This window comes from Geotrypetes seraphini, chromosome 10, assembly GCF_902459505.1.
Source record: "Geotrypetes seraphini chromosome 10, aGeoSer1.1, whole genome shotgun sequence".
NCBI classification, from domain to species: domain Eukaryota; kingdom Metazoa; phylum Chordata; class Amphibia; order Gymnophiona; family Dermophiidae; genus Geotrypetes; species Geotrypetes seraphini.
Genome location: NC_047093.1, coordinates 8,667,565 through 8,692,081, shown reverse-complemented (window position 1 = coordinate 8,692,081; position 24,517 = coordinate 8,667,565). Strand labels below are relative to the sequence as shown.

Here is a 24,517-nt window from a genome sequence, read left to right as displayed (position 1 = left end):
CTATTGTTTTTAATTGTTATTATTTTTTAATTGTTTTTCAATTCTCATTTTTTAATTCTGATGATTACTTGTTGCTTTGTTGAACTTCATTGCTGTATATCTAGAACTTTTGCGATGATAAACTATTTATTTCTAATCTATTCCATATAAAATCCTTTTTTACCTAGTAAAAAAATATATATATATATTTTTCTTTATATATTTATTTTAACTTATTTGGTTTAATCATGATATGCTTTCATAAATACATTTTCATTTACATGTCCTTTTCTATGTCTCTTAATAGCTATTTGTCCAAGGCTATTGTTTGATTGGTTTTTTTCTTTTTATCTCAAAGGTATGTATTATATGTTTTACACTCATATTATTATTACTAATCCACCTCTCTTTTTATTTTATTTTTTATTAATTATTTATCTTTTATTCTACATCTTTTGTAGTCTTTATGGCTTAATTTTTTGGACTCTTTATGGTCAAATAGAGCCATCTTTTTAAATTAAAAATTATTAAAAAATTTAATAAAATTATATTAATAAAACGTTTTTTATCCATTAATATTTTTCACATTTCACTTTCTATATTGTTATCTCTGTATTGAAAAATAGGATCATTATAATATCTAATTGATTATTATTTTTTTAAATATTTTGGTGCTAATATTGTACTTGTACTTCATTAGGACCTCTGATGAAGATTATACGAAACACGGACCGTGTTGGGTCCCTTGCCTGGTAAAAGGTTTTTAACCCTATGTTATAAATAAAGTCTGCCTGCATCGTGTACAAAGTCTGCAGTTTTTTGTTTTGTTTGTTCTACATTGTTTTTTACTGCAGACGGTTGGACCTCTGTTTTTTCCTTTTGGTTGGGTTTGCTCTCCTGGATTTGTCACCGCTTCCCTTGCTTCTTTCTGAATGCAGAGAAAACCAAATTCCTACTACTAGAGAAGGAACAAAAACCATCACTAACAGAACTGGAAGTAAACGCAATCAAATATCCTATACAGAGCACTCTCAAAATTCTAGGAATACAATTAGACAGACGCTGCACAATGCAGACACAAATACACAAAATCATACAAAAAGCATTCTTCACCATGCGAAACCTAAGAAAAATAAGAAAATTCTTTACCAAAGAACACACTACAAGATCATTGTACAATCCCTCACACTTAGTACCTTAGATTACTGCAACAGCCTCTACCTACCATGCCCAAACAACATGATAAAACAACTACAGACCGTTCAGAACACAGCCATCAGACTCATCTACTGTGTCAGCAAATTTGACCACGTCACCCCCGCCTATGTAGACTCTCACTGGCTTCCGATAAAAGCAAGAATTCAATTCAAGTTCTATTGTCTACTATTTAAAGTAACCCATGGAACTGCCCCCTGTTACCTAAACAACCGCCTATACCGCTACCACTCATCCAGATCAAGGAGAACTCAAAACCTATTCACCTTCCCCCCTCACAATGGTACCCGACATAAGAAACTATACGACAGCCTTCTAGCGACACAGGCAGCGAAAATTGACCCCACCATCACCAAACTGATGATCAAAACAACAGACATCAAAGTGTTTTGAAAAGAAATCAGAACATTTCTATTTAAAAAGCACGTCACCACTAACTAATCTCCTCCCCCTTCGCACAAGCTCACCCTCTAACACATTAGTCAACACCTAGAACCTTACCTTCCAAAAATATTCTGATTCCTAAATAAGCATCTACCTTCAGTATCCAACAAACTTCCTCCTTCATTGTTAGATAACTTTTCTTCTGTAACCCGTATATACTGATATTCTCCACTGTACCCTGTTATAACTTGATTCTCTACTCTGAAATTCTTTCAGAAAAATCCAGATATCCTATAATTTATAATCCTCTACCACACCATGTAAAGTACATGAACCAATGTTATGTAATGTAATTCTCTCGGTAATGTCCATATCTCTTCTAATTTGTAATCCGCCTAGAACCACAAGGCACAGGCGGAATAGAAATCACTAATGTAATGTAATGTAATGTAATGACATTTGCTACCACTGAATTACAAAAATGTGGCAAAACCTTCCACAACTGAAAAAAAAAAAATCCTTCTGCAAAAGTTCAAGTTACTTCTCAAGGGCTGGCCTTGAGCAGATTAAGGAGGATAGAGTTACAGGCATCAGGGAGGTGAGCCAACTGCTCTTGTTCTGAAGAAATTGAAACACAGATGGAATAGTCTCTTTTGTTGAAAGCTTGTTATCAATTGTGTAATTTTTTTTTTGTGCATTTTTCAAGAAAAACTGCAAAGCCAAACAGGTTCTTCTAGTACCTCCCACCTGATCATGATATCACAGTGTAAGAATTCTGGTATTATACTATATCTGAAGAAAATGTTTCCAGGTTGTTTTCAACCAATAAAACTGTTATATCACGTTCTCTTAGGCTTCCGCAGCTGGCACCATGATTGGTACTGTTTTCCGGGTCTTGCCGCGTCTGGGTAGGTAGAACCAACATTTCGACCATCGTGTTGTGGTTATGCCTGAAGAAAGCCACAGCACGATGGCTGAAAACATCGGTTCTACCTACGCAGATGCTTGCTTCCAGAAGGATATGACGATACTCAAGAGGATTCAGAAGAGAGCGACGTGTTTGATAAAAGGGATGGAAAACCTTTCATACGCTGAAAGATTAGAGAGAATGGGGCTTTATTCGCTGGAGAAGCGGAGACTTAGAGGGGATATAATAGAGACTTACAAAATCATGAAGGGCCTAGAGAAAGTGGAGAGAGATAGATTCTTCAAACATGCTAGGAAGTTCTTCTTCACCCAACGGGTGGTGGACACCTGGAACGTGATAAGACAGGGTACGGTATTGGAGTTCAAGAAGGGATTGGACAATTTTCTGAAGGAAAAGGGGATAGACAGAGGGCTAGTATACAGGTCCTGGACCTGATGGGCCGCCGCATGAGCGGACTGCTGGGCATGATGGACCTCAGGTCTGACCCAGCAGAGGCACGGCTTATGTTCTAAGGATGGTCCCACACCTTTTTTGTTTGTTTGTTTTAATTGGTTTAACAGCACAAAAGAAACCTTCCCTCGGAACTCACTGAGCAAAGGTGATCCAACATCTGTAAAATGCAACAGCAAAGTTTGGAAAATGTAACAAACTTCACAGGAAATCAGAGCCACCTCAACATGAAAATTGTTGATCAAACCAGAGTATATAGTTGCCATTGGTTACCTGACGTGCTGTACTGGAGCCTTGACTGTTGCATGAAATATGTGCAAACAGAAACCGTAGAAATGATAACATGTAAGAGACACTCCCAGCCAGTCCGAGATAGCTCCGTGAAGGCGGAAAAATCTTACAAGCAAAACCTTGCTCCTTCACTGAATAGCTTATTTTCTGTGCATGGAATAAGGCCCATTTTTCAGACAAATCCAGTCTGTTTGCACAAAGACCTGGGCGTGGAAGGTTCATATCTGTGATCTACAAATAACACCAAAAAAATCAGCCCCAAAGGGCTTCTGAAAACTGAGCAGAGCCTTCATCCCTTCTATAGGTAGATCCGTCTCTAATCCTTCAACAAGTTAGTTTGTGTTTACCAAACTTATGTATAACCCATAATTGACAGGCCCAGAAAGGATTGTGTGGCCAGGCAACATACACCAGAGAAGTCAGAGAAATCTGTCATCAATAATAATAAAATGCTAGAGGCACATGCGCTCTTGAAAATTCGTGAGCGCTGGCGCCCTGAGGTGTTCTTCTGTGGCAACATTCTAAACCTCAGGGCGCATGCGGGGGCTGGAGGCGCGCGACTGTGAAGCTTTCTCAGCGGTCGTCTTCGGCGCATTTGGCGGTTTTCAGTCTGCCGCTGATTCGGGGGGGGGGGGGGCACAGGCGCACCTGCCAGGATCTTCTCACCCTCCTCACCCACCCGCCGCGGCTCCTCTCTCGAACCGCACCAGGCGGGGATCGAGAGAGGAGCTGTGGCACGGGCAGCCGGCCCGCAGACAGGAGGCTGCCGAAGCCGGAAACGAAGCTTCCCAGGAGGGGGGGGGGACGGACGGACGGCGAGGAAGGAGTGGGAGCAGGCTGCAGAGGCTGTCGGTGCGTGCAGGCCGCGGCGGCTTTAGGCAGATGTCGGTGGAGGTAAGGGTTGCTGCTGGACATGGGAAGAGGTGCTGATGGACGGGGGGGAAAGGAAGGGAGGCCTACTGCTGGACAGGGGGAACAGAAAAGAGGTACTGCTGGACAGGGGAAGAGGTGCTGATGGACGGGGGAAAGGAAGGGAGGCCTACTGCTGGACAGGGGGAACAGAAAAGAGGTACTGCTGGACAGGGGGAACAGAAAAGAGGTACTGCTGGACAGGGGAAGAGGTGCTGATGGACGGGGGAGGGACGGGGGCAAAAAAAGGAAGGGAGGCCTACTGCTGGACAGGGGGGAACAGAAAAGAGGTACTGCTGGACAGGGGAAGAAGTGCTGATGGATGGGGGTCAAAAAAAAGAAGGGAGGCCTACTGCTGGACAGGGGGAGCAAGAAAGAGGTGCTGCTGGTCAGGGGGGGAGTTAAAACAAAGGGAGAAGGGCTGATGCTGGATAAGGGGACCAGTGAAGGGGTGGTGGTAGACACAGGGGAAGAAAAAGGAAGGGAGAATGGACAGGCGGAGCAGGCAAGGGGTGGTGGTGGACCGCCGAGGAAAAAGAAAGAAAGAAAGAAAGAAACAGGCTAAGGAGAGAGAGAGAAAGAAAGAAATACACACACACATACATATTCTAGCACCCGTTAATGTAACGGGCTTAAAGACTAGTTTTATTATAAAACGGCCCTCGGTACATTCCTGGTTGTGTTGAATGTTGCATTACAATGGAGAATTATTTCATGTGTCATTTTTATATAGCCAAATTATACAGAAATTATTTTGGAAGCTCTTAATTTAGTTCCAATTGTAGAGGAACACCAATCCATATTGTTTGCGTGAAAAGAATGCTGGAAACTAGAGAATGACATGGGGATAAATTTTTCCCCATCCCAGCGGGAACTCATTGTCCCTTCTCCATGAGTTCTTTTTCCTATCCCTGCCCCATTCCTGCAAACTCTGTCCTCATCTGCACAAGCCTCAAACCCTTTAAAATCCTAAGTAGCAACATTCTAGAGCTCAGATTGTGATGTCATAATGCCTCATTCCACCAATGCCTGCCTCAAACCCTTTAAAATCCTAAGTAGCAACATTCTAGAGCTCAGATTGTGATGTCATAATGCCTCATTCCACCAATGCCTAAGCTCTGTCCTCATCTGCACAAGCCTCAAACGCTTTAAAATCATAAGTGTTCGAGATTTGTGCGGTTAAGGCTGAGCTTACAAGAATGAGGCAGGGACAGGGACAAAACTCGTAGGGATGGGAAGGGGAAATTGAGTTCCTGCAGGGACGGGGGAGAAATGTGTCCCTGTGTCATTCTCTACTGGAAACCATGTATGCTTGCACGTCCATCCATTAGCACACATTGTTAGAAGCTTTATGTGCATTAACAACCCTGGCCAGACCTTGGAGGAAAAAAATGAGCTTAGCAGTTAAACTGATAGAAATCCTGTATATAAGAAATGTAAACGGCTTTGGTTGTACCACTGAAAGGCAGTTTTATCAATTCCATGAAATCTCCATGCTCATTTGGGGACGTCATGGAGGTGAGCAGGCAGTCCACCAAACCTCTGGTGTCACTTTCCTGACTGTTTAGTCCATATTCTTCAGCTCAGGCATAATCCGATGTCTCTGCTTCTTTAAGTCTCTATAGGCCTGAATGACCCGCACTCTCTCTTCCTCTATCATCTTCTGCCGTGCCAAGGACACTGTAGCCGGCCTCTTCACACCCGATTGGCTCTTTGGGTCTAGCAGGGATTTCAGAAGAAGCTGTTTCTCTCCAGGCTTCAGAAACAGGAACAAAAAATCACTCTCATAGCACAAGGAGGAAATCCCTTATCAATCCCTGAAATATATTGTGAAGCTCTCTTCCACACCCTCCATTATCAATATTTCTTTTCCACATTTGCATTTTATTTCATTGCATTTTCTGCAGGTACAAAACTAGCATTAGTTTCCACACCATCTCACATCCCCTGTTCCGTAAGTATCCCACAAAGCTCCCCAGCCAGTATTCACCTCTATTACACTGAAGTGGTAACCACACTATTCACTCACACACCCTCTATAGTCTAGACCAGGGGTGCCCAACGCGTCGATCGCGATCGACAGGTCATTCGCTCAGGCGACCCCAGTCGATCGCACAGCAGGTTCCCTTCTTCCCTTCTCTTTTTTTCCCCTCCTGACTGGCCCGCCTCTTAAAGAACGCTGGCCAATCAGAGTGCTGGAAGGGTGGGGGACGGAGCTCAGCGCATCACAAGAAATAGAAGCGCCTGTAATGATTGAGGTAAGAGCGAGGCCTAATGCTGCCCGATATACAATTTTAAAACCCCCAAAATCAGCCTCCCAATCAGTGGCGTACCGAGGTGGGGCGGTCCGCCCCCGCCCCGGGTGCACGGCTTGGAGGGATGCACAGCCGTCCGGGTCCTCCTGCCCTTCCTTTCCACCGGTCTGCTGTTGGTTATCGCGAGACTCGCAGGAGTTGACGGCACCATTCGAGCGTCGGAGCGGGACCAGGCAGGCGCAAGCCCCGAGCGCGGACCGGGGGAAAAGAAAGGCAGGATGACCCGGACCTAGCCAACTGTGCACCCCTCCAAGCCGTGCACCCGGGCGGATCGTCCCCCTTCTAAATCCATTGTACTTGTCTTTTATTCAGTTCCACTAATGAGCATTGTGACAGGCAGCTCTTATGGGGCAGTTCTTGGAAGTATTTCTTTGTTTTTCTGTGCCTAAGTATTCTATTAATTTAACTTCCTTATTCCTGTGGGGATCTCCAAAGGGGACGAATGGGAGACGGCCGGTGGTACTTTAGCAATTCTTACAGGTTGCCATAGGCCTCAGGAGCTGTCTTCCCTCTGCCATGGTCCTGCCCCTCCTCTAAGTCAGAGACAGGCTTGGGGCAGAGGGAAGACAGCTCCTGAGGCCTATGGCAACCTGCAAGGATCGCTAAAGTACCAGCGATCCTCTCTGCAGACTGCTCCCTGCTGGAATTAGGTAAATGGATGTGGGGAGGGTAGGCCTTTGGGGGGGGGGGAAGGAGTGCAGTCCTTCAAGGGGTAGTGCAGGCCTTCAGGGGGGGGGGAGTCAACCTTTGAGGGGGAATGTGCAGACCTTCAGGGGGGGTCAGGCCTTCGGGGGAGGGGGCTGTATAATAAAAAAATATTTGAACATATATATGTTTAGCATTTTGACTTGGTCATTTTAAAAGTAGCTCGCAAGCCCAAAAAGTGTGGGCACCCCTGGTCTAGACCATCCCCATCAAAATGTCCTACGCAGAGTTCAGTCCTTCATGGGACTGGCACATGGGATCTATTAGGGAGCGGAGGAGATAGTGGATGCTGCGGATGGACAGACGGGATGGGCCATGTGACCTTTATCTGCCATCATGTTACAATGTTTCTATAACCCTAAAGCTCTATGACCTCACAATGCAGGTGTAAAGAGCCTTAGCCAATAGGAAGAGGAGATGCAAATGTTAAGAGCCTTAGCCAATAGGGAAAGAAGGAGATAGTGAATGCTGCGGATGGGCCATTTGGCCTTTATCTGCCGTCATATTTCTATGTTTCCAACACACCAATCTAACATTTGTCAACATAGCCTCCCCAAACTCCCAACAGCTTACTGAAAAAATATATCTTCCATAGGGCAGAATCAATATTTCTTTTCCAAAAAACTACATCCTTAAGGGTGCCATCATGATTCAATGAACATAGAAAGGGACTCAAAGTCGAGCCCTCCCCTCGAAATTCCCCATTCCTCATGTCAGCACTGGTGGCAGTAGCAGGGGCTCTGCTTCACTCATTCCCTACCCCTGGCTTTCTCTGAGCACTGTGCTTCAAAGTTGCGTCCTCCCCCTCCCCCGCTACCTCCATGCCCACAGGGTCATGCTCTGAGCATCAAGATGCAAACAGGGCTCCAGTCCAAAGTAGCAGACGATGCTGCCTGAATCGCAGCATTGCCACTGGCCTCCTCCTGCTGCAGCCAAATCGAGCTAATTGCTGGGAATGCCCAGCCCATGCCACACCCCTTTTCCAGTTGTCCAGGTACGCACTATGAAATTTAGGCATGTAGTTAATAGAATAGGACATAGGGCAGATGTGCGCTTATCTTTATAAGAGACTTGGCAGAAGGGCTTCGAGGTAAAATAACATTATTCGCCGATGACGCCAAACTGAGTAATGTAGTGGGCAAATGCACAACAGACGAAGATTCAGTGCCCGACAACATGATGCACGACCTACTCCTACTGGAGCGATGGTCTAGGACATGGCAACTTAACTTCAATGCCAAAAAATGCAAAGTTATGCACCTGGGCAGCCAGAATCCATGCAAGTCTTATACCCTTAATGGCGAGATCCTAGCAAAAACGGTAGCAGAACGAGACTTGGGGGTAATCGTCAGTGAGGACATGAAGTCTGCCAATCAAGTGGAGCAGGCTTCGTCCAAGGCAAGATAAATCATGGGCTGCATACGAAGGGGTTTCGTCAGTCGTAAGGCGGAAGTCATTATGCCATTGTATAGATCCATGGTGAGGCCCCACCTGGAATACTGTGTGCAATTCTGGAGGCCGCATTATCGCAAGGATGTGCTGAGACTGGAGTCGGTGCAAAGAATGGCCACCCGGATGGTCTCGGGACTCAAGGATCTACCATACGAAAAACGGCTTGACAAATTACAGCTATACTCGCTCGAGGAGCGCAGAGAGAGGGGGGACATGATCGAGACGTTCAAGTATCTTACGGGCCGCATCGAGGCGGAGGAAGATATCTTCTTTTTCAAGGGTTCCACGACAACAAGAGGGCATCCGTTGAAAATCAGGGGCGGGAAACTACGAGGTGACACCAGGAAATTCTTTTTCACTGAAAGAGTGGTTGATCGCTGGAATAGTCTTCCACTACAGGTGATTGAGGCCAGCAGCGTGCCTGATTTTAAGGCCAAATGGGATCGGCACATGGGATCTATTCACAGGGCAAAGGTAGGGGAGGGACATTAAGGTGGGCAGACTAGATGGGCCGTGGGCCCTTATCTGCCGTCTATTTCTATGTTTCTATCTCCTAATTACTGCCAATTAAATGCAAATCAGCTCCAGTAGTTGATTGTTAACACTGAAATGACTACTTAGTTTACGTGCGAATGCAAGATCTGAATCCAAATTTGGGTACCCTCTAAGGAATCCGAGGGTAAAGGAATAATTCTATAAAGTTATCCTAAAATTAGTTAATAAAATGCTATATTGGCACATATGCGATAGCAGCTAAGTCCTCATTATAGCACCTAAATTCAGTGGTCAACAATTCCGCCAGGTCAAAGTGCTCAAGCTGGACATGCCCCTCTCTCATCCACACCTCCCTAGCCGCTGCAGGCTACAGGTTATAGAATTACAATTGAGGGCAGTTATGTGCAATGGAAAATTAGTGCCAAGTTTAACTGCACTAATTGGTGGCTAATGCCAATTAGCTCCCATTACCTGCAATCATTGGCATCTAATGCCAATTAGCACCCATTAACTGCAATTATTGGCTGTTAACACCAATTAGCACCCATTAACTTCAATTATTGCCTGCTAACACCAACACCCATTAACTGCAATTATTGGTGGCTGTCCCTAATTAGCGCCCATTAACTGCAATTATTGGTGGCTGTCCCTAATTAGTGCCCATTAACTGCAATTATTAGTGGCTAACGCCAATTAGCACCCATTAACTGCAATTATTGGCGGTTGTCTCTAATTAGTGCCCATTAACTGCAATTAGTGGCTAACGCCAATTAGTGCCCATTAACTGCAATTATTGGCTGTTCCTAATTAGCACCCATTAACTGTAATTAGTGGCTATCAATTAGCATCCATTAACTGCAATTATTGGCTGTTAACACCAATTAGTACCCATTAACTGCAATTATTGGCAGTTGTCCCTAATTGGCACCCATTGACTGCAATTATTGCCGGTTGTCCCCAATGTACACCCAACACCTGCAATTATTAGCTGTTAATGCCAATTGGTACCAATTAACTTTGATGGTGGTTAATGCCAATTAGCACCTGATTTGATAATTACATTAATTGCGTAACTACCATTATTCTATGACCTGCATGTGAAAACGTGCACATAAGATTCTAGAATTCCGGAGGATAATGGCTCGGGAGCACCAACTCTCAGTTTAGCAAGGAATGTACTGGGGAGAGCGGTGAGAAAGCCGATACTGGACTGCGAGCTTGGTTGCTTTACGGTAGCCGAGTATTACCTTTCCTTTCACAGCGCTCTTTCTGGGTTTGGCTGTGAGAGACGGTGGTTGCATTGCAACCTCTCCAAATTTCACCTGATCTGAAAGACAACATACATTGCAGAGTCACAAAAGCAGTAGATCACAAGGTTTGGTTTGTTTTTAGCTAGAAAGAGATGCATATATCAGGTTTCAGGTTTATTTAAAAATTTGATATACCACCTTATTAAAATTCAAAGCAGTTTTACATAATATAAAAACAAAGTTAGATTACAAAAGTTGAATAGTTCATTGTCTAATACAGGGGTGTCAAAGTCCCTCCTTAAGGGCCACAATCCAGTCGGGTTTTCAGGATTTCCCCAATGAATATGCATGAGATCTATTTGCATGCACTGCTTTCATTGTATGCTAATAGATCTCATGCATATTCATTGGGGAAATCCTGAAAACCCGACTGGATTGTGGCCCTCGAGGAGGGACTTTGATACCCCTGGTCTAATAGATACTGGCATTGTAAGCTTGATATAGGGACTTTGGATCATCTTTTATTTTTTTGTCCCTATATATTAGCCTTTTGGAATTCGATTTGGGATCAAATAAATTCTTTATTAGAAAATCCTGTAGCATTAACTTATGATACTGTGATATTTGGCATTTCTATGAGAAAAAAAGAGTCAGATATCGGCAAGTAATAACAAACTTTTACTGATTATGACAGGAGTTGCCATGCAACATATTACTAACAACTGGAAAGATCATAGCAGACTTAACTTTAATTTCTGGTGGAATTCACTATGTCACTTATATAAAATGGAACGTTCTAGAGCAATACAAAATGGAAATTATAAAAGGTTTAATAAAATATGAGCCATTAACATTGTTTTGTAATGAATAAACACCATTTTTTTTTTTCTTTTGAAGATAAATTATTCACGGAGGGGAGGGGGGATTGTACAACTGAAGAAAAAGGTAAAATGAATTAAGAAGAATAGTGTTGAAAGGGAGGGTGGGTGATGGGTTTATATATATATACAATTGTTATTATCTTGATGGATTTATCAAGTGTTGTTTTTGAGCCTATGTATTACTTTTTATTGTACACTTGTTGAATGATTAAAAAGGAACAAAGAATTATTAAAAAAAAAAAAATAATAAAAACAAAGTATAAAAAGAATGTACATTAGAAACAAATTACAAATAATGCTACAAACAATCAAACGCACTGACAAACTTTAACTTACCGATACAGGATGGAGAAGGGTAGAAATACAATTTGTATACAGAGAAAGAGGGGAACAAAATATAAATAGTCTAGAATAATGTAAGATAAGCTAAAATGATTAAAATATGGCAAGGAAAAGATTTCCATTACCGTCCTTAGAAGGACTATTATACACCGAATGCGTCTTTAAAAAGAAAGGCTTTCAAGTTACTTTTAACTTATATAATTCCAGATGGTAGGGGCCGTAACAGAAAAGATGCTAGTACGCATAGTGTTAATGTATCTTAAAGAAGGGATGGATAGCAAGTTTTGATTAGATGAACGTAATATGCGAGGGGGGGTATGGGGGATAAGTAGCCTGATAATAAAATCAGGTTGGCCGGAAGTTTTGGTCTTGTAAGTCAGTAACATTATTTTATAGGAAATTCGATGAAGCCAGTGAGCATTGATCAAAAGAAGTGTAGCATGATCGTATTTATGTGCTTTTGAAATAATTTTAATGGCAGTGTTTTGAATAATTTGAAGACATTTTCTTTCTTTCTTAGTGATTCCTTTGTATAGTACATTACTGTAATCTAAACATTAAATAATGAGCGAATGAATAAGAATATTTAATGAAGATTGATCTAATAAGGTGGCAAGAAATCTAATCATTCGAAGACGGTATACACAGTTCATTCTTGACTGAAAAGAATGACTTTTCATGCATAAAATGATGTGAAGCTGTTCCTGCTCCCCCTTGCTGTGTGCTCACATCCCTCCCAATCTCTCTCCTGTTCACCTGCTCTAGGACTTGCAAACTTCAGACTAAAAAGAAACAAAGGCGATGGGTTTGCTTACAATCAATGTTCTGCTTTCTGATTGATTATATTAGAATCTTCTATCCACTGTACAGCATGCAATTAAATATATGTATGTTTGTGCATAGAACTATAAACTAATAAGAATCAAGTTATCAGCATTGAATCTGGCTCCAAGACACTTAAAAAATAAGTGGGAGGAAAAAGGCTCAGAACCCCACCTATATCGAATAAAACACAAGTTATAGGTTACAACAGGGTACAGGAGTCTCATCGGCACAAAAAACCTCCACACTCAAAAAAAGCTGTCAAGATTTGTGCAATGCAAATTAATCCCAGTTTATCAATCTTCGTGAAAACCCAATTAACGCCCAAGAAAAGGATCTGGGTATCATCGTAAACCAGGGATCTCAAAGTCCCTCCTTGAGAGCCGCAATCCAGTCGGGTTTTCAGGATTTCCCCAATGAATATGCATGAGATCTATGTGCATGCACTGCTTTCAATGCATGGGGAAATCCTGAAAACCCGACTGGATTGCGGCCCTCAAGGAGGGACTTTGAGATCCCTGTTAATACAATGAAATCTTCCGCCCAATGTGTGGCGGCGGCCAAAAAAGCAAACAGAAAGCTAGGAATTATTAAAAAAGGGATGGTTAATAAGACTAAGAATGTTATAATGCCCCTGTATCGCTCCATGGTGCGACCTCACCTGGAGTATTGCGTTCAATTCTGCTCTCCTTATCTCAAGAAAGATATAGTGGTGCTAGAAAAGGTTAAAAGAAGAGCGACCAAGATGGTAAAGGGGATGGAACTCCTCTCGTAAGAGGAAAGACTAAAAAGGTTAGGGCGCTTCAGCTTGGAAAACAGACGGCTAAGGATAGGATTGAAGTCTACAAAATCCTGAGGAGTAGAATGGGTACAAGTGGATCGATTTTTCACTCCGTCAAAAATTACAAAGACTAGGGGACACTTGACAAAGTTACATAGAAATACTTTTAAAACCAATAGGAGGAATTTTTTTTTCACTCAGAGAATAGTTAAGCTCTGGAACACGTTGCCAGAGGATGTGGTAAGAGCGGATAGCGTAGCTGGTTTTAAGAAAGGTTTGAATAAGTTCCTGGAAGAAAAAAGTCCATATTTTGTTATTGAGAAAGACATGGGGGAAGCCACTGCTTGCCCTGGATCAGTAGCATGGAATGTTGCTATTCTTTGGGATTCTGTATGGAATGTTGCCACTCTGGGGTTTTAGAATTTTGTTACTCTCTGGGATTCCGGAATCTTGCCATTCTTTGAGATTCTGTATGGAGCGTTGATACTCCTTGGGTTTCGGCCAGGTACTAGTGACCTGGATTGGCCATCATGAGAATGGGCTACCAGGCTTGACGGACCTTTGGTCTGACCTAGTAAGGCTATTCTTATATTTCTTAGGTTCTAAAAAAAACAGTGCTTATCTTTGATTAGGAGATCAACAACACCAATTATGGCCAGTGTTTCTCGGTCAGAGCTACCATATTTCCCCGAAAACAAGACAGGGTCATATTAATTTTAGCTCCAAAAAATGCATTAGGGCTTATTTTCAGGTGATGTCATTTTTTTTTTTTCAAATACATCATCATCTTTCCCTTACTCTCCTCCATCCCAATTCTTCTTCTTTCCTTTCTCCCCTCCCCCAAACAGCATCTTTCCTCCCCTCTCACCCATCCCCTTGTGCAGCATCTTTCTATCCTTCCCTCTCATCTTCCTGTGTAGCAGAACCCCACCGACCCTCCCACCATGAGACTGACATACCTCTGAGGCATCCAAAAACAGCGACTGAGGGAAGGCCCGTTCAGAGCGCTGCTGCCGTTCTTTTGAGATACCTCAGAGGTATGTCAGTCTCATGATGGAAGGGTTGGTGGGGTTCTGCTGCACAGGGGGAGGGAGGGAGGGATAGAAAGATGCTGCAGAGGGAAGGCCCAGCCCTGGCCGCGAAGCAGCCCGTTCAGAGCGCTGCCGCTGCTTTAGGAGGCCTCGGAGGGGAGGCATGTCAGGTCTCACCGGGGTGGGGAGGAGGGTCACTGAATTGACAACTGATTTTTTTTCGGTATGTATTTATCTTCCCCTCCTACTGCTGATGGTGACAGCAGCCCAGAAATAGTGGAAGCCTGGATTTTATTTTAAACAAGGGATGGTGTTGGAGAGTGTCAGGGATATTCAGGGGGTCTGCAAGGTTGATCTTAACTAAGTCTTAGTTTTGGGGAACAGCTTATATTATGAGCATCTTTAAAAACCATGCTAGGGCTTATTTTCGGGGAAACACGTTCAGCGTGTCGTCATTTCACGAACATCGATACACTGGGATTTATTTGCATTGCACAAGTCTCGACAGCTTTTTTTTTAGTGTGGAGGTTTTTTATGCCGATGAGATTCCTATACCCTGTTGTAACCTATAACTTATATTTTATTCGGTATAGGTGGGGTTCTGAGCTTAAGCATCTTGAAGCCAGATTCAATGCTGATAGTTTGTAGTTCTATGCACAAAACATACATATATTTAATTGCATGCTCTACAGTGGGTAGAAGAGTGTATTTAGATATTTATCTTATTTCTACCGTCTTGGGTGATATTTACTAATTATAGAATGACAGTAGACAGAATAAGGAAAGGATATTTGATCATGCTTATCACCTTGCAAAAGTTTTCTAGAACACTAACATCCATGTTAAGCCTTTTTCTATTATTAAGGACCCCTAGGATATGAAAACCCTCCACCCAGGAGCAACAATGACTTAAAGCAGTGGCCTCAAACTCAAACCCTTTGCAGGGCCACATTTTGGATTTGTAGGTACTTGGAGGGCCGCAGAAAAAAAATAGTTTATATCTTATTAAAGAAATGACAATTTTGCATGAGGTAAAACTCTTTATAGTTTATAAATCTTACCCCCCCCCCCCCCGTGAAGGGCTGCATGTTCCCCCCTTCTTTGCAGCATCTGTTTGTAATGTTCCTTGCAGGCTACCATCGGCCTCCGCAGCACATTCCTTCTGCCGCAGTCCCGCCCCTCCTGACATCAGGGGCAGGATTGCGGCAGAGGGAACATGCTGCTGAGGACATCAGCAGCCTGCAAGGATCACAACACCGGCGATCCTCTCTGCAGGCTGCGGTAATTATCTGAAGGTAAAAGCGGGAGGCCAGGGGGGAAGTCAGAGAATGCTACAAAGAGCGGGCAGCACTAGTACAGACTAGAGAGTTGCGCGGGGACAGAAATCCCACCCGTCCCCACCCGTCCCCGTGAGGACTCCCACCCATCCCCACCCGTCCCCGCGAGGAATCCCTCCGTCCCCACCCGTCCCCGCGAGGAATCCCTCCGTCCCCACCCGTCCCCGCGAGGAATCCCCTACGTCCCCGCGAGGAATCCCCTACGTCCCTGCCCGTCCCTATAAACTACAGAAATAGTTATTTCATTTAATTATGCTACTGAATTAAAGGCTCTGGTAGAAACCCATTTAAAAATAAGCAAAAAGACTTTATTAATTTGGAAATATTAATTGGGAAGAATACATACTTTGTAAACGGGTTTCTACCAGAGCCTCTAATGTTTATAAATTTTTATCAACACAACTAATATACTACTTTATCCTTAAGCAAAAAAAAAAAAAAAGAATTTTTTTCCTACCTTTGTTGCCTGGTTTCTGCTTTCTTCATATTCTCATTCAATTCCTTCCATCCACTGCCTCTCTTCTCTCTGTGTCTTCCATTTGCTCTGTTACTGTGCCTCTCCCTTTCTCCCCCCTCCCAAATTGGTCTGGCACCCATCTTTTTCCTTCCACTCCCCCCATAGTCTGGCACCTCTGTCTTCTTCCCTGCCAGGGTCTTCTCCCCATTCCCTCTTCCCCATTTCCTTCCAGTGTCCTTCTCCCCCACCATCTTCCCCATGTCCTGTCAGGCAGCATCCTTCTCCCCCCTCTGCCTTCCCCATGTCCTTTCAGCGTCCTTCTCCCCCCCTCTGTCTTCCCCATGTCCTTTCAGCGGCCTTCTCCCCCCTCTGTCTTCCCCATATCCTTTCATCGGCCTTCTCCCCCCCTGTTTTCCCCCATTTCCTTTCAGTGGCCTTCTCCCCCCTCTGTCTTCCCCATATCCTTTCATCGGCCTTCTCCCCCCCTGTTTTCCCCATTTCCTTTCAGTGGCATTCTCCACCCCTTTGTCTTCCCCAGTGCTTTCAGGGTCCTTCACCCCCCTCTGTCTTCAACATGTGCTTTCAGCATCCTTCCCCCCCTCCTCCCGTTTACCCCATGTCCTTTCAGCGTCCTTCTCCACTCCTTTGTCTTCCCCAGAGCTTTCAGCGGCCTTCTCCCCCCTTAAGCGTCTTTTCTTCTCCACTCCACCTTTCCTCCCTCCCTGCTCCTTACCTTTGTGGCGTTTCCGCACCCGACCGACAACAGAACAGGCCCGGTCGGACAAATCTCCCTGTCTTGTAGCCGCGAATCTAAATTACCTTCTTACAGCAGCTGGAGTATTGAAGCTGCTGTAAGAGGTAATTTAGATTCGCGGCTACAGGGCAGGGAGGTTTGTCGGCCGGGCCTGTTGTCGGTCGATCGGGGGACCTGACCGGCTGTGCACATTATTCGGGGCGGACCGCCCCCTCCCCCCTCTTTCGTTCGCCATTGCCTTCTTCCTACCTGCCCTGCCGCTCACAGCCGACCGGAAGTCTTCCTGATGTCAGCGCTGACGTCGGAGGAAGGGAGGGCTTTGCTTAAGCCCTCCCTCCGACGTCAGCGCTGACATCGGGAAGACTTCCGTTCGGCTGTGTGCTACGACAATGCAGGTAAGGAGGAGGAGACTACCCTCGCGGCTCAAATGCAGTGTACTGCGATCCAACCCCGCAGGAACCCCGCGACCCTCGGAGGCGTCCCCACGGGATCCCCGCGACCCTAGGGGGCGTCCCCATGGGATCCCCGCGACCCTAGGGGGCGTCCCCACGGGATCCCCGTGACCCAAAGGGGGAACCCGCGGGATCCCCGCGGGTCCCGCGGGATTCCCGTCATCCCCGTTCCCGTGCAGCTCTCTAGTACAGACAGTGGACCGCAAAATAGTACCTGGCAGGCCACATGTGGCCCCCCAGGCTGCGAGTTTGAGACCACTGACTTAAAGGAACATCCTGCTATCTGCCCCTTGCTCCAGTCTAGACCCATTAAAATTCCCAGGTAGAAGTAGACCTAAAGTTTACCTTCAAATAGCTCCTTTTCCAGTCGAATTTCCTTCTTCTCTTCCTTTTTCTTCAAGAATTTCTCTAACTTTTTTCTGTCAAAGCTGAAATGAAAGAAAACGAGCTGATGACTGTTTGCTCCCTTCTCGCAATGAATTAGATGCTCCTTTCTCCCAATCCTGGAATTTCCACAGGTGTACATAAAACCATGCCTATACTCAGGGCCAGACTCTGCAAACGACACCGAAATCAGCAGACACCTGCAAAAACAGTGCCGGTCGCATGTCAATCGTGTTATGGCGCTGTTTGCAGAATCACGGCTAACGTCAAAGGAAGGCACCATAAATGTAGACCAGGGTATTGAAGGCCTACAGTATCGGCACCTATCTTTGACGCGAGTCGTGTCTACAGAGGCGCTGAAAATGATTAAATGGATGGGCCAACTTCCCTATGAGGAAAGGCTAAAGCGGCTAGGGCTCTTCAGCTTGGAGAAGAGACGGCTCAGGGGTGATATGAAAGATCTATGGAAAGGGTAGATGAATCATTTGCTCACTCTTTCCAAAAATACTAGGGGACATGCGATGAAGCTACTAAGTAGTAGATTTAAATCAAACCAAAGAAAATATTTCGTCACACAATGTGTAATTGAACTGTGGAATTCGTTGCCGGAAAATGTGGTGAAATCAGTTTAGCTTAGCGGGGTTTTAAAAAGGCTTGGATAACTTCCTAAAAGAGAAGTCCAAAGGCCATTATTGAGATGGCTTGAGAAAATCCACTGCTTATTCCTAGGATAAATAATAATAAATGTATTTATATACCGCAATACCTCACAGTTCAGTGCGGTTTACAATAAGAGGTAAAAACTGTAAAAACACAGCAATTTACACCACAAAACACAGTACATTATATATAAAATATAAGATTAAGAAATTATTAACTTATCTAGATTATACATATTTATTAAACAAATACGTTTTAATGATCTTCTAATGGCCTGTTATACTATTTGGGATCTAGCTAGGTGCTTGGCCACTGTTGGAAACAGGAGACTGGGCTTGATGGGCCTTCGGGTCTGTCCCAGTACAGCAATTCTTATGTTCAAATGTCATTTACGGTGCAAACCACGCCTAGTTCAACCCTGGGCACTGCTAGGCACCTCTGTAGACATGATATCGGTGCCATTTTTGTAAGCACCTACAGGCATCTGCTTTTTTTTAATGGGTTTTTAATGACTGTGCCGAATGAACCAATTAAAACAATTAAGCTAGGCAGAGTTAGAGCATTTACCACCACCTAACTTACAGCGCCTTTTAGAGAATTTGGACCCTAATGTATATGTTCCACTGGGGCTACACGTGGGAGACAGCTCTTGTACCAGGTTTCCTCCCTTTTAAGACACTCTGGGATGGCAGAGTAAGAGCCCAGGATTTCTGAAGGGAGCATATTCCCAGCAGTCAAAAAATCTTGATGAAGCCATCAGAACTCCCAGAGCTTAAATCTGGGGTCAATGTCCCAATGCTATTTAGATGGCTGGGAGGACAGAGCCAGCTATCTGTCAATATGCAGCTGGGACTATCCGATTTAGCAGCCAAAGATAACTGCCTAAATCTTTGGCCATTTAGACTTAGCCGACTAGCCACTGAATACTGGCATAGCTGCATATCTCTCGGCAATCAAAAATTGGACCGGAAATACAATGTGGGTGGCCGGACACGGTGCCAGCATTGAATTTCCAGTATCTCCCGCTGTCTAAATATGAGCCTGAGTTATGTTTTATTTACTCCCTCGCTCCCATAAACCATCATCAGTCTCCTCTCACTAAAAATGCTGGTGCAGCCAAACTGCCGGAACAAATCAAGTGGTTATGAAGGATTAAAAGTTCAAGTTGTACAATAGTGAAAATTCACTCTCACAGCGATTCACAGCCCTTCAGTACTGCGTCGATATATATGAGCGCTAGCCAGAAACGATAATCTATCCAGGAGTACAAAGAGCAAAACACTTATCTTCATGTATATAAACAAAGACCTTATGGCATAGCACTGAATACCCATCTTTTTGACACTTAATCTCCTTTAACCCTCTCCTCTTTTCCTCCCCTTTCCCCTCCCACCTCCACTCCCCCTTTTTTCTCTCCCCCTTCCACCTATCCACCTCCCCTCTCTCCTTCCTCTCTTCCCTCCCCCATCCTCTCCCCTCTTGCCTCTCTTTACAGTCGCCTTGAGCCTGTATAGGTATGAGCAACGCACAAATAGAAGATTAGATTAGACTGTATTCTGCCATCATTGATCACATTTCTGTTATATACTGCACTGTTTTTAATCTGTATAATCTAATATTGTAAAGAAAAAACAAACTGTGGAAGACACAATGTTCTTGACTGTATTTTTATTTATTTCAAAGTCTTGCCGCTGCTGGGTCAGACCAGTGGTCCATCGTGCCCAGCAGTCGCTCACTCCTTTCCTTGCCTCTCCCACACTGAAATACCAGCCCTGAAACTCCCTGCTTGCAGCTGACCATAGGATATGAGAAACTCCACTTTTTTTGTGTAGTGTGGGGCAGCCATGTGTGCTACATGTAGGAGCCATAAGATGCACTTAAAAAACTGTACTCTCTGCCTTTCCGTTGTTACAAGCTCTGTCTCGTACTTATGAGCCTGCTGAGTCTGGGGGGAAAAATGCTGCCCTTCCCCGCAATGCAGCCCCTCTTTAAAACCACGGGCTCACACTGCAAGGAAGGGCAGCAGAGAGCAGGAGAATCAGGGTGGGTTTCGTGTTCAGTTTTGCCCTCTGCTTCTAGAGGCTGCAGCGATCCACTCTTGTCTTGCTTGCCTGCCATTACTTCCCCAACCCTTCCCCCTTCTTCCGCTGGTGCAGGAGAGCAGCGCAAGCGGGATCCCACGTACAGCCATCAATGATGGTCTGCGCATGCGTCACGATCGTGAGATTTCTTGTGGGCATGTTTACGATTAGTTGATTTGCATGAGGAGCCTTTAGCGAATGAGTTGCCCAGCAAGACTCAGAAACGGAGCGGAACAGGATCGGACAGGTAAGAGGGCTTTAGTGAATCTAGCCCATTGTGTCTTCCACAGTTTGTTTTTTCTTGCCTTGCTCCTTTCTCTGTGGAATATTGAGTCTTCTGGTTTTGCTTTACCTAATCTTAATACTAGGTCAGATCATTGCTATTCCTAGGATTTAGCTTACCTTTCCCCAAAGATTATTTTATGTCCACATTTGGCGATTTTACTATAGTTGACACAATGAAAACTGTTTATGTCAAGTGAATCTTTCCATAAATGTGGTTAATAATCCCCAGCGCTTATCGTATATACAAAAGAAGCTAGAACACCTTTGACTTACTCTTTCTTTCTCTGGGATTTGGTTTTCTGGAGATTCTGTTCCATCGTTTGCTCTTTTTCGGGTTCCCGCTCTACTTGATTTCTGGTAAGGAACATCACATGCTGGACCTCCCTGTCCATTCGCCTGAGGTACGCATCCACAGATTCCCTCTTTTGCCTCTTAAATTTAGGAACTGGGATATTGCTTTGGAATCCTGGACCATGCTTGCTCCCGATATCTTCAGAAAACAAAAGAATTCCATGTACAGATTTTAGGTTGCATTCCCCAGAAAACTGCTCCAACAGATAAACTAAGTTCCCATGAACAAAGGCAAAATAAGGCATCCAGCACTGGAGACACACAGATTAGGTAAGGCTCCTGCCCAAACATACTAATGATTTAGCCGTCTTAATTTATTTATTTAGTCATTCAATTATATATACCATTCTCCCAGGGGAGCTCAGAACGGTTTACATAAAACTTTATAAAAAAACCCACAAATGACATTAGAAATTTAGGGCCTCTTCTATTAAACTGCACTAGCAGTTTTCTTTTTTTTTTTTAATAATCTTTATTCATTTTCAAACTTTCATCAAGTGTACAAATAACAAAATAAATAACTTTGAAAAACAACACTTGAAAATCTTCCTACAGTATCATAAAATGTATATATAGACCCTCATTCCTCCCATCATCCCCATTATTACCAAAATAAATAATACAATATAAACCACTCCCCCTCCCTATAGTATATGGTGTATATTTCAATAGAAAAATGGCGTTTAATCATTACAAAAGGATGTCAATGGCTCCCATATTTTAATAAAGTGCTTATAATTGCCTATGAGTGTCGGGAGCAGCGCAGGCCATTCAGCGCAGTTTAATAGAATAGGGGGCTAAATTAGGGTCTGCTTTGGCATTCAACCGCTTCTAATCAGGAGGATACACTCAATTGCACCAGGTCACTAGGTTCAGCTTAAATTGAGTCCTGCCGCTGTTGTCCTGCTTTTCCTACAGAAATCAGACTTACAAATTGATGGTATAACAGGGGAAAAATGATCTGAATCTGTCTTGAAGAAGCCATTAGGTCACTACTAAAGATTTGTAATGATTTAAAGATCGGGGCAACTTTACCTGCAAATAGTTTAGAATCACTGCAGCTATTTATCATTGACTTATCTTGTGCATTTTCATTGGAAGTTTAAGATGAATTACATTTTCCTTTCCCCAGAGGCTTAGAGCTCAAGAGAGCTAGATTTACCAGAAGACAATACTGCATTAGCACAAATGAACTTACGCAACCGCAAATACTCTTCAAAGACACTCGGTATTCCGTACCACATGGAACCTCATCATTTTTCTAGAACAAGAAAATAAAATCTACCGGCTTTTTTCTTTTTTTTCTTTGGTTCATTCATTTCTTTCCTGCTCTTCATGATTTCTCGCAGTTTGAAAGGAATTTCCTGATCATCCAGGTTTCTTGGTTTAGCGTTTACCTTCTTTTTCTGTTTGCTAGATAATTCATTTTAAAAGCAATGTTGTCAGTCAGTGTCTGTGAAACACATCTTACATGATTCAAGAATCACTAGAATTAAAAATAATCAGCCAGTATAAAAATAAAGGCTCCTTTTACAAAACTGTGGTAGCAATTTCTACCACAGGCTGGTGAGGTAAAAGCCAGCATAAATAATCAGATTTAAAAAATTGTTACAAATGTGATTTTTATAACTGTGAAAGTGGTATTTGAGAATAGATTCAAGGTCACCTGCTTGTCTTCTGGCCAAACTCTGCAATGGTGATTTCTAGAGTACACATTCCGTGTACAGTGGTACCTTGGATTACGAGCATAATCCGTTCCAGGAGCATGCTCGTAATCCAAAATGCTCATTTATTAAAGCGAGTTTCCCCATAGGAAATAATGGAAACTTGCTTTGATACGTTCCCACTCCCCCACCGAGGCCAGCAGCGCTGCTCCCCGCCGAAGGCCCCGCAATCCGACACCCTCCCCCCCTGCGATCTGGCCCCCCCCCCCCGCCGCGACCTGAAGTCCCCCAGAGCCCTCTTACTTTAATGTAGCACCAGCATGTCGGCCTCCTCTTCTGTGCTGGCCTTGAGCATGCGCACATGCTCAAGGCCAGCACAGAAGAGGAGGCCGACATGCCGGTGCTACATTAAAGTAAGAAGAGGGCTCTGGGGGACTTCAGGTTGTGGCGGGGGGGTGGGGTGCCGGATCGTGGGGGGCAGGGTGCCGGTTCGCGGGGGTGGGGGGGGGGCACTCGCAAATCGAGGCGCGCTCGGTTTCCAAGGCACCGATTTTGCGAATGTTTTGCTCGTCTTGCAAAATACTCGCAAACCGGTGCACTCGTAAACCGAGGTACCACTGTATTTCAATATAAGTACAGGTATGTTAATATTTTTTTTTATCCATCACCTTACATGTATATATATCTATATAATCCACAACAAAAAAACAGCATTAAATATTCTTTTAAAAATTGTCATATATACATTTTTGTTATTTTAAAGTCTTCAGATCATGCCAACAACCAGCTAAATTATTCTTAGGCTTATTTTTTTCATTGGCTTATGTCTCATCATCAGACTTAAATTATATTTTCTTATAAAGTGCTCTGTGCAATTCATGTGCTCAATTCATATGTGAAAATCACTTCCAAACTTATGAATTAAAAACTTTGTACTTAGCTTAAACCATAATTTTTTTCTGCTACATCTTTAAACATCGGGTAGGACTTACTGGCTCGACATGTTTCGTCCATGTTTCTCAAAAACGAGTCCCCCCCTTTAATTTTGCACCGCTGCATCCCGACAACATGTCTTTAGTCCAAAGATCTATATATATCTATATAGACACACCCCAACACCCCAAATATTTCCTTTTACTCCAGAACCTCAGTGACACCACTCAAGGCTCAAGAATTTCATTGACTTAAGCTTTGTGTGTCCATTCGTCATTCGAAATTTACTCTTTCTTCTTACTTTATTTCTATTTGTTAATTTGCCTTGAACTCTCTGAAAAAACCATTTGAATATAGATGATCGTTAATTAAAATTTTCTCTGCAAACCGTGTGTTTTGTGAAGCTAATGAGGTTATATTGAATGGAAGCAATGGCTTTACAATTAGTGCTATTACTATTCTGGGAGCAGGGCCCGAGGTGAAGCTTGGGTGGGCCAAGTTACCCAGTTTCAGGCTGGTCCTGGGTCTGAAATTAAATTCCATAATTTGGCAAGCCTGGAACTTGGCACAAGGAGGCGTATTCCGGTCTAGGCCTCAAAACCTCCTCGAACTACAACTCCCTGCATGCACTGCGACGAAACTGGGCCTGGGCTTCCGCCGCGTTGCCTGTGGAGGCTGGCCGTTCGCAACCCTCGCCTCGCCTTCTCTAGCCCGTACCTGCGCGGCTGCGGCTGCGGCTGCGGCTGCCTTGGGGACGCGCCGACTCTCCGTCCTTGCGCCGCCGTCGCCGCCATCATCACGATTGTAAGGCGCGCGCGGTGCGACCTCTGACCTTATGCCGTACCGCCCACCTGCCTTCACTCCATTGGCCGAGAAGCCCCGATTCGCCCTGCCTCCCACGCAGGGAGAACGGGAGCGGCGCTCAGCGA

At 44.1% G+C, this 24,517-nt stretch overlaps 2 protein-coding genes across 2 annotated transcripts in view; one reads left to right on the top strand and one right to left on the bottom strand.

Moving 5' to 3' along the window:
* LOC117367869 (retinal rod rhodopsin-sensitive cGMP 3',5'-cyclic phosphodiesterase subunit gamma) overlaps positions 1-24,517 on the top strand; it is a 58,257-nt gene that overhangs the window by 10,539 nt on the left and 23,201 nt on the right. The window lies entirely within an intron of this gene.
* On the bottom strand, positions 5,332-24,456 carry CCDC137 (coiled-coil domain containing 137). Its single transcript, XM_033960909.1, has 6 exons — positions 24,306-24,456; positions 22,277-22,404; positions 20,914-21,130; positions 17,576-17,658; positions 10,371-10,450; positions 5,332-5,912 (listed from the first exon to the last, which is right to left on the bottom strand). The coding sequence occupies exons 1-6, from the start codon at positions 24,383-24,385 to the stop codon at positions 5,721-5,723; spliced, it is 780 nt and encodes a 259-aa protein (XP_033816800.1). The 5' UTR covers positions 24,386-24,456; the 3' UTR covers positions 5,332-5,720.

Bases quoted from the DNA above. Each gene is read 5' to 3' on its own strand.
- CCDC137 (XM_033960909.1), bottom strand. From the start codon at position 24,385: ATGATGGCGGCGACGGCGGCGCAAGGACGGAGAGTCGGCGCGTCCCCA. The intron at 17,659-20,913 runs GTAAGTCAAAGG...CTTTCATTTCAG, and splicing joins AAATCCCAGAGAAAGAAAGA to CTTTGACAGAAAAAAGTTAG. The intron at 5,913-10,370 runs GTAATACTCGGC...CTGTTTCTGAAG, and splicing joins AGAGCGCTGTGAAAGGAAAG to CCTGGAGAGAAACAGCTTCT.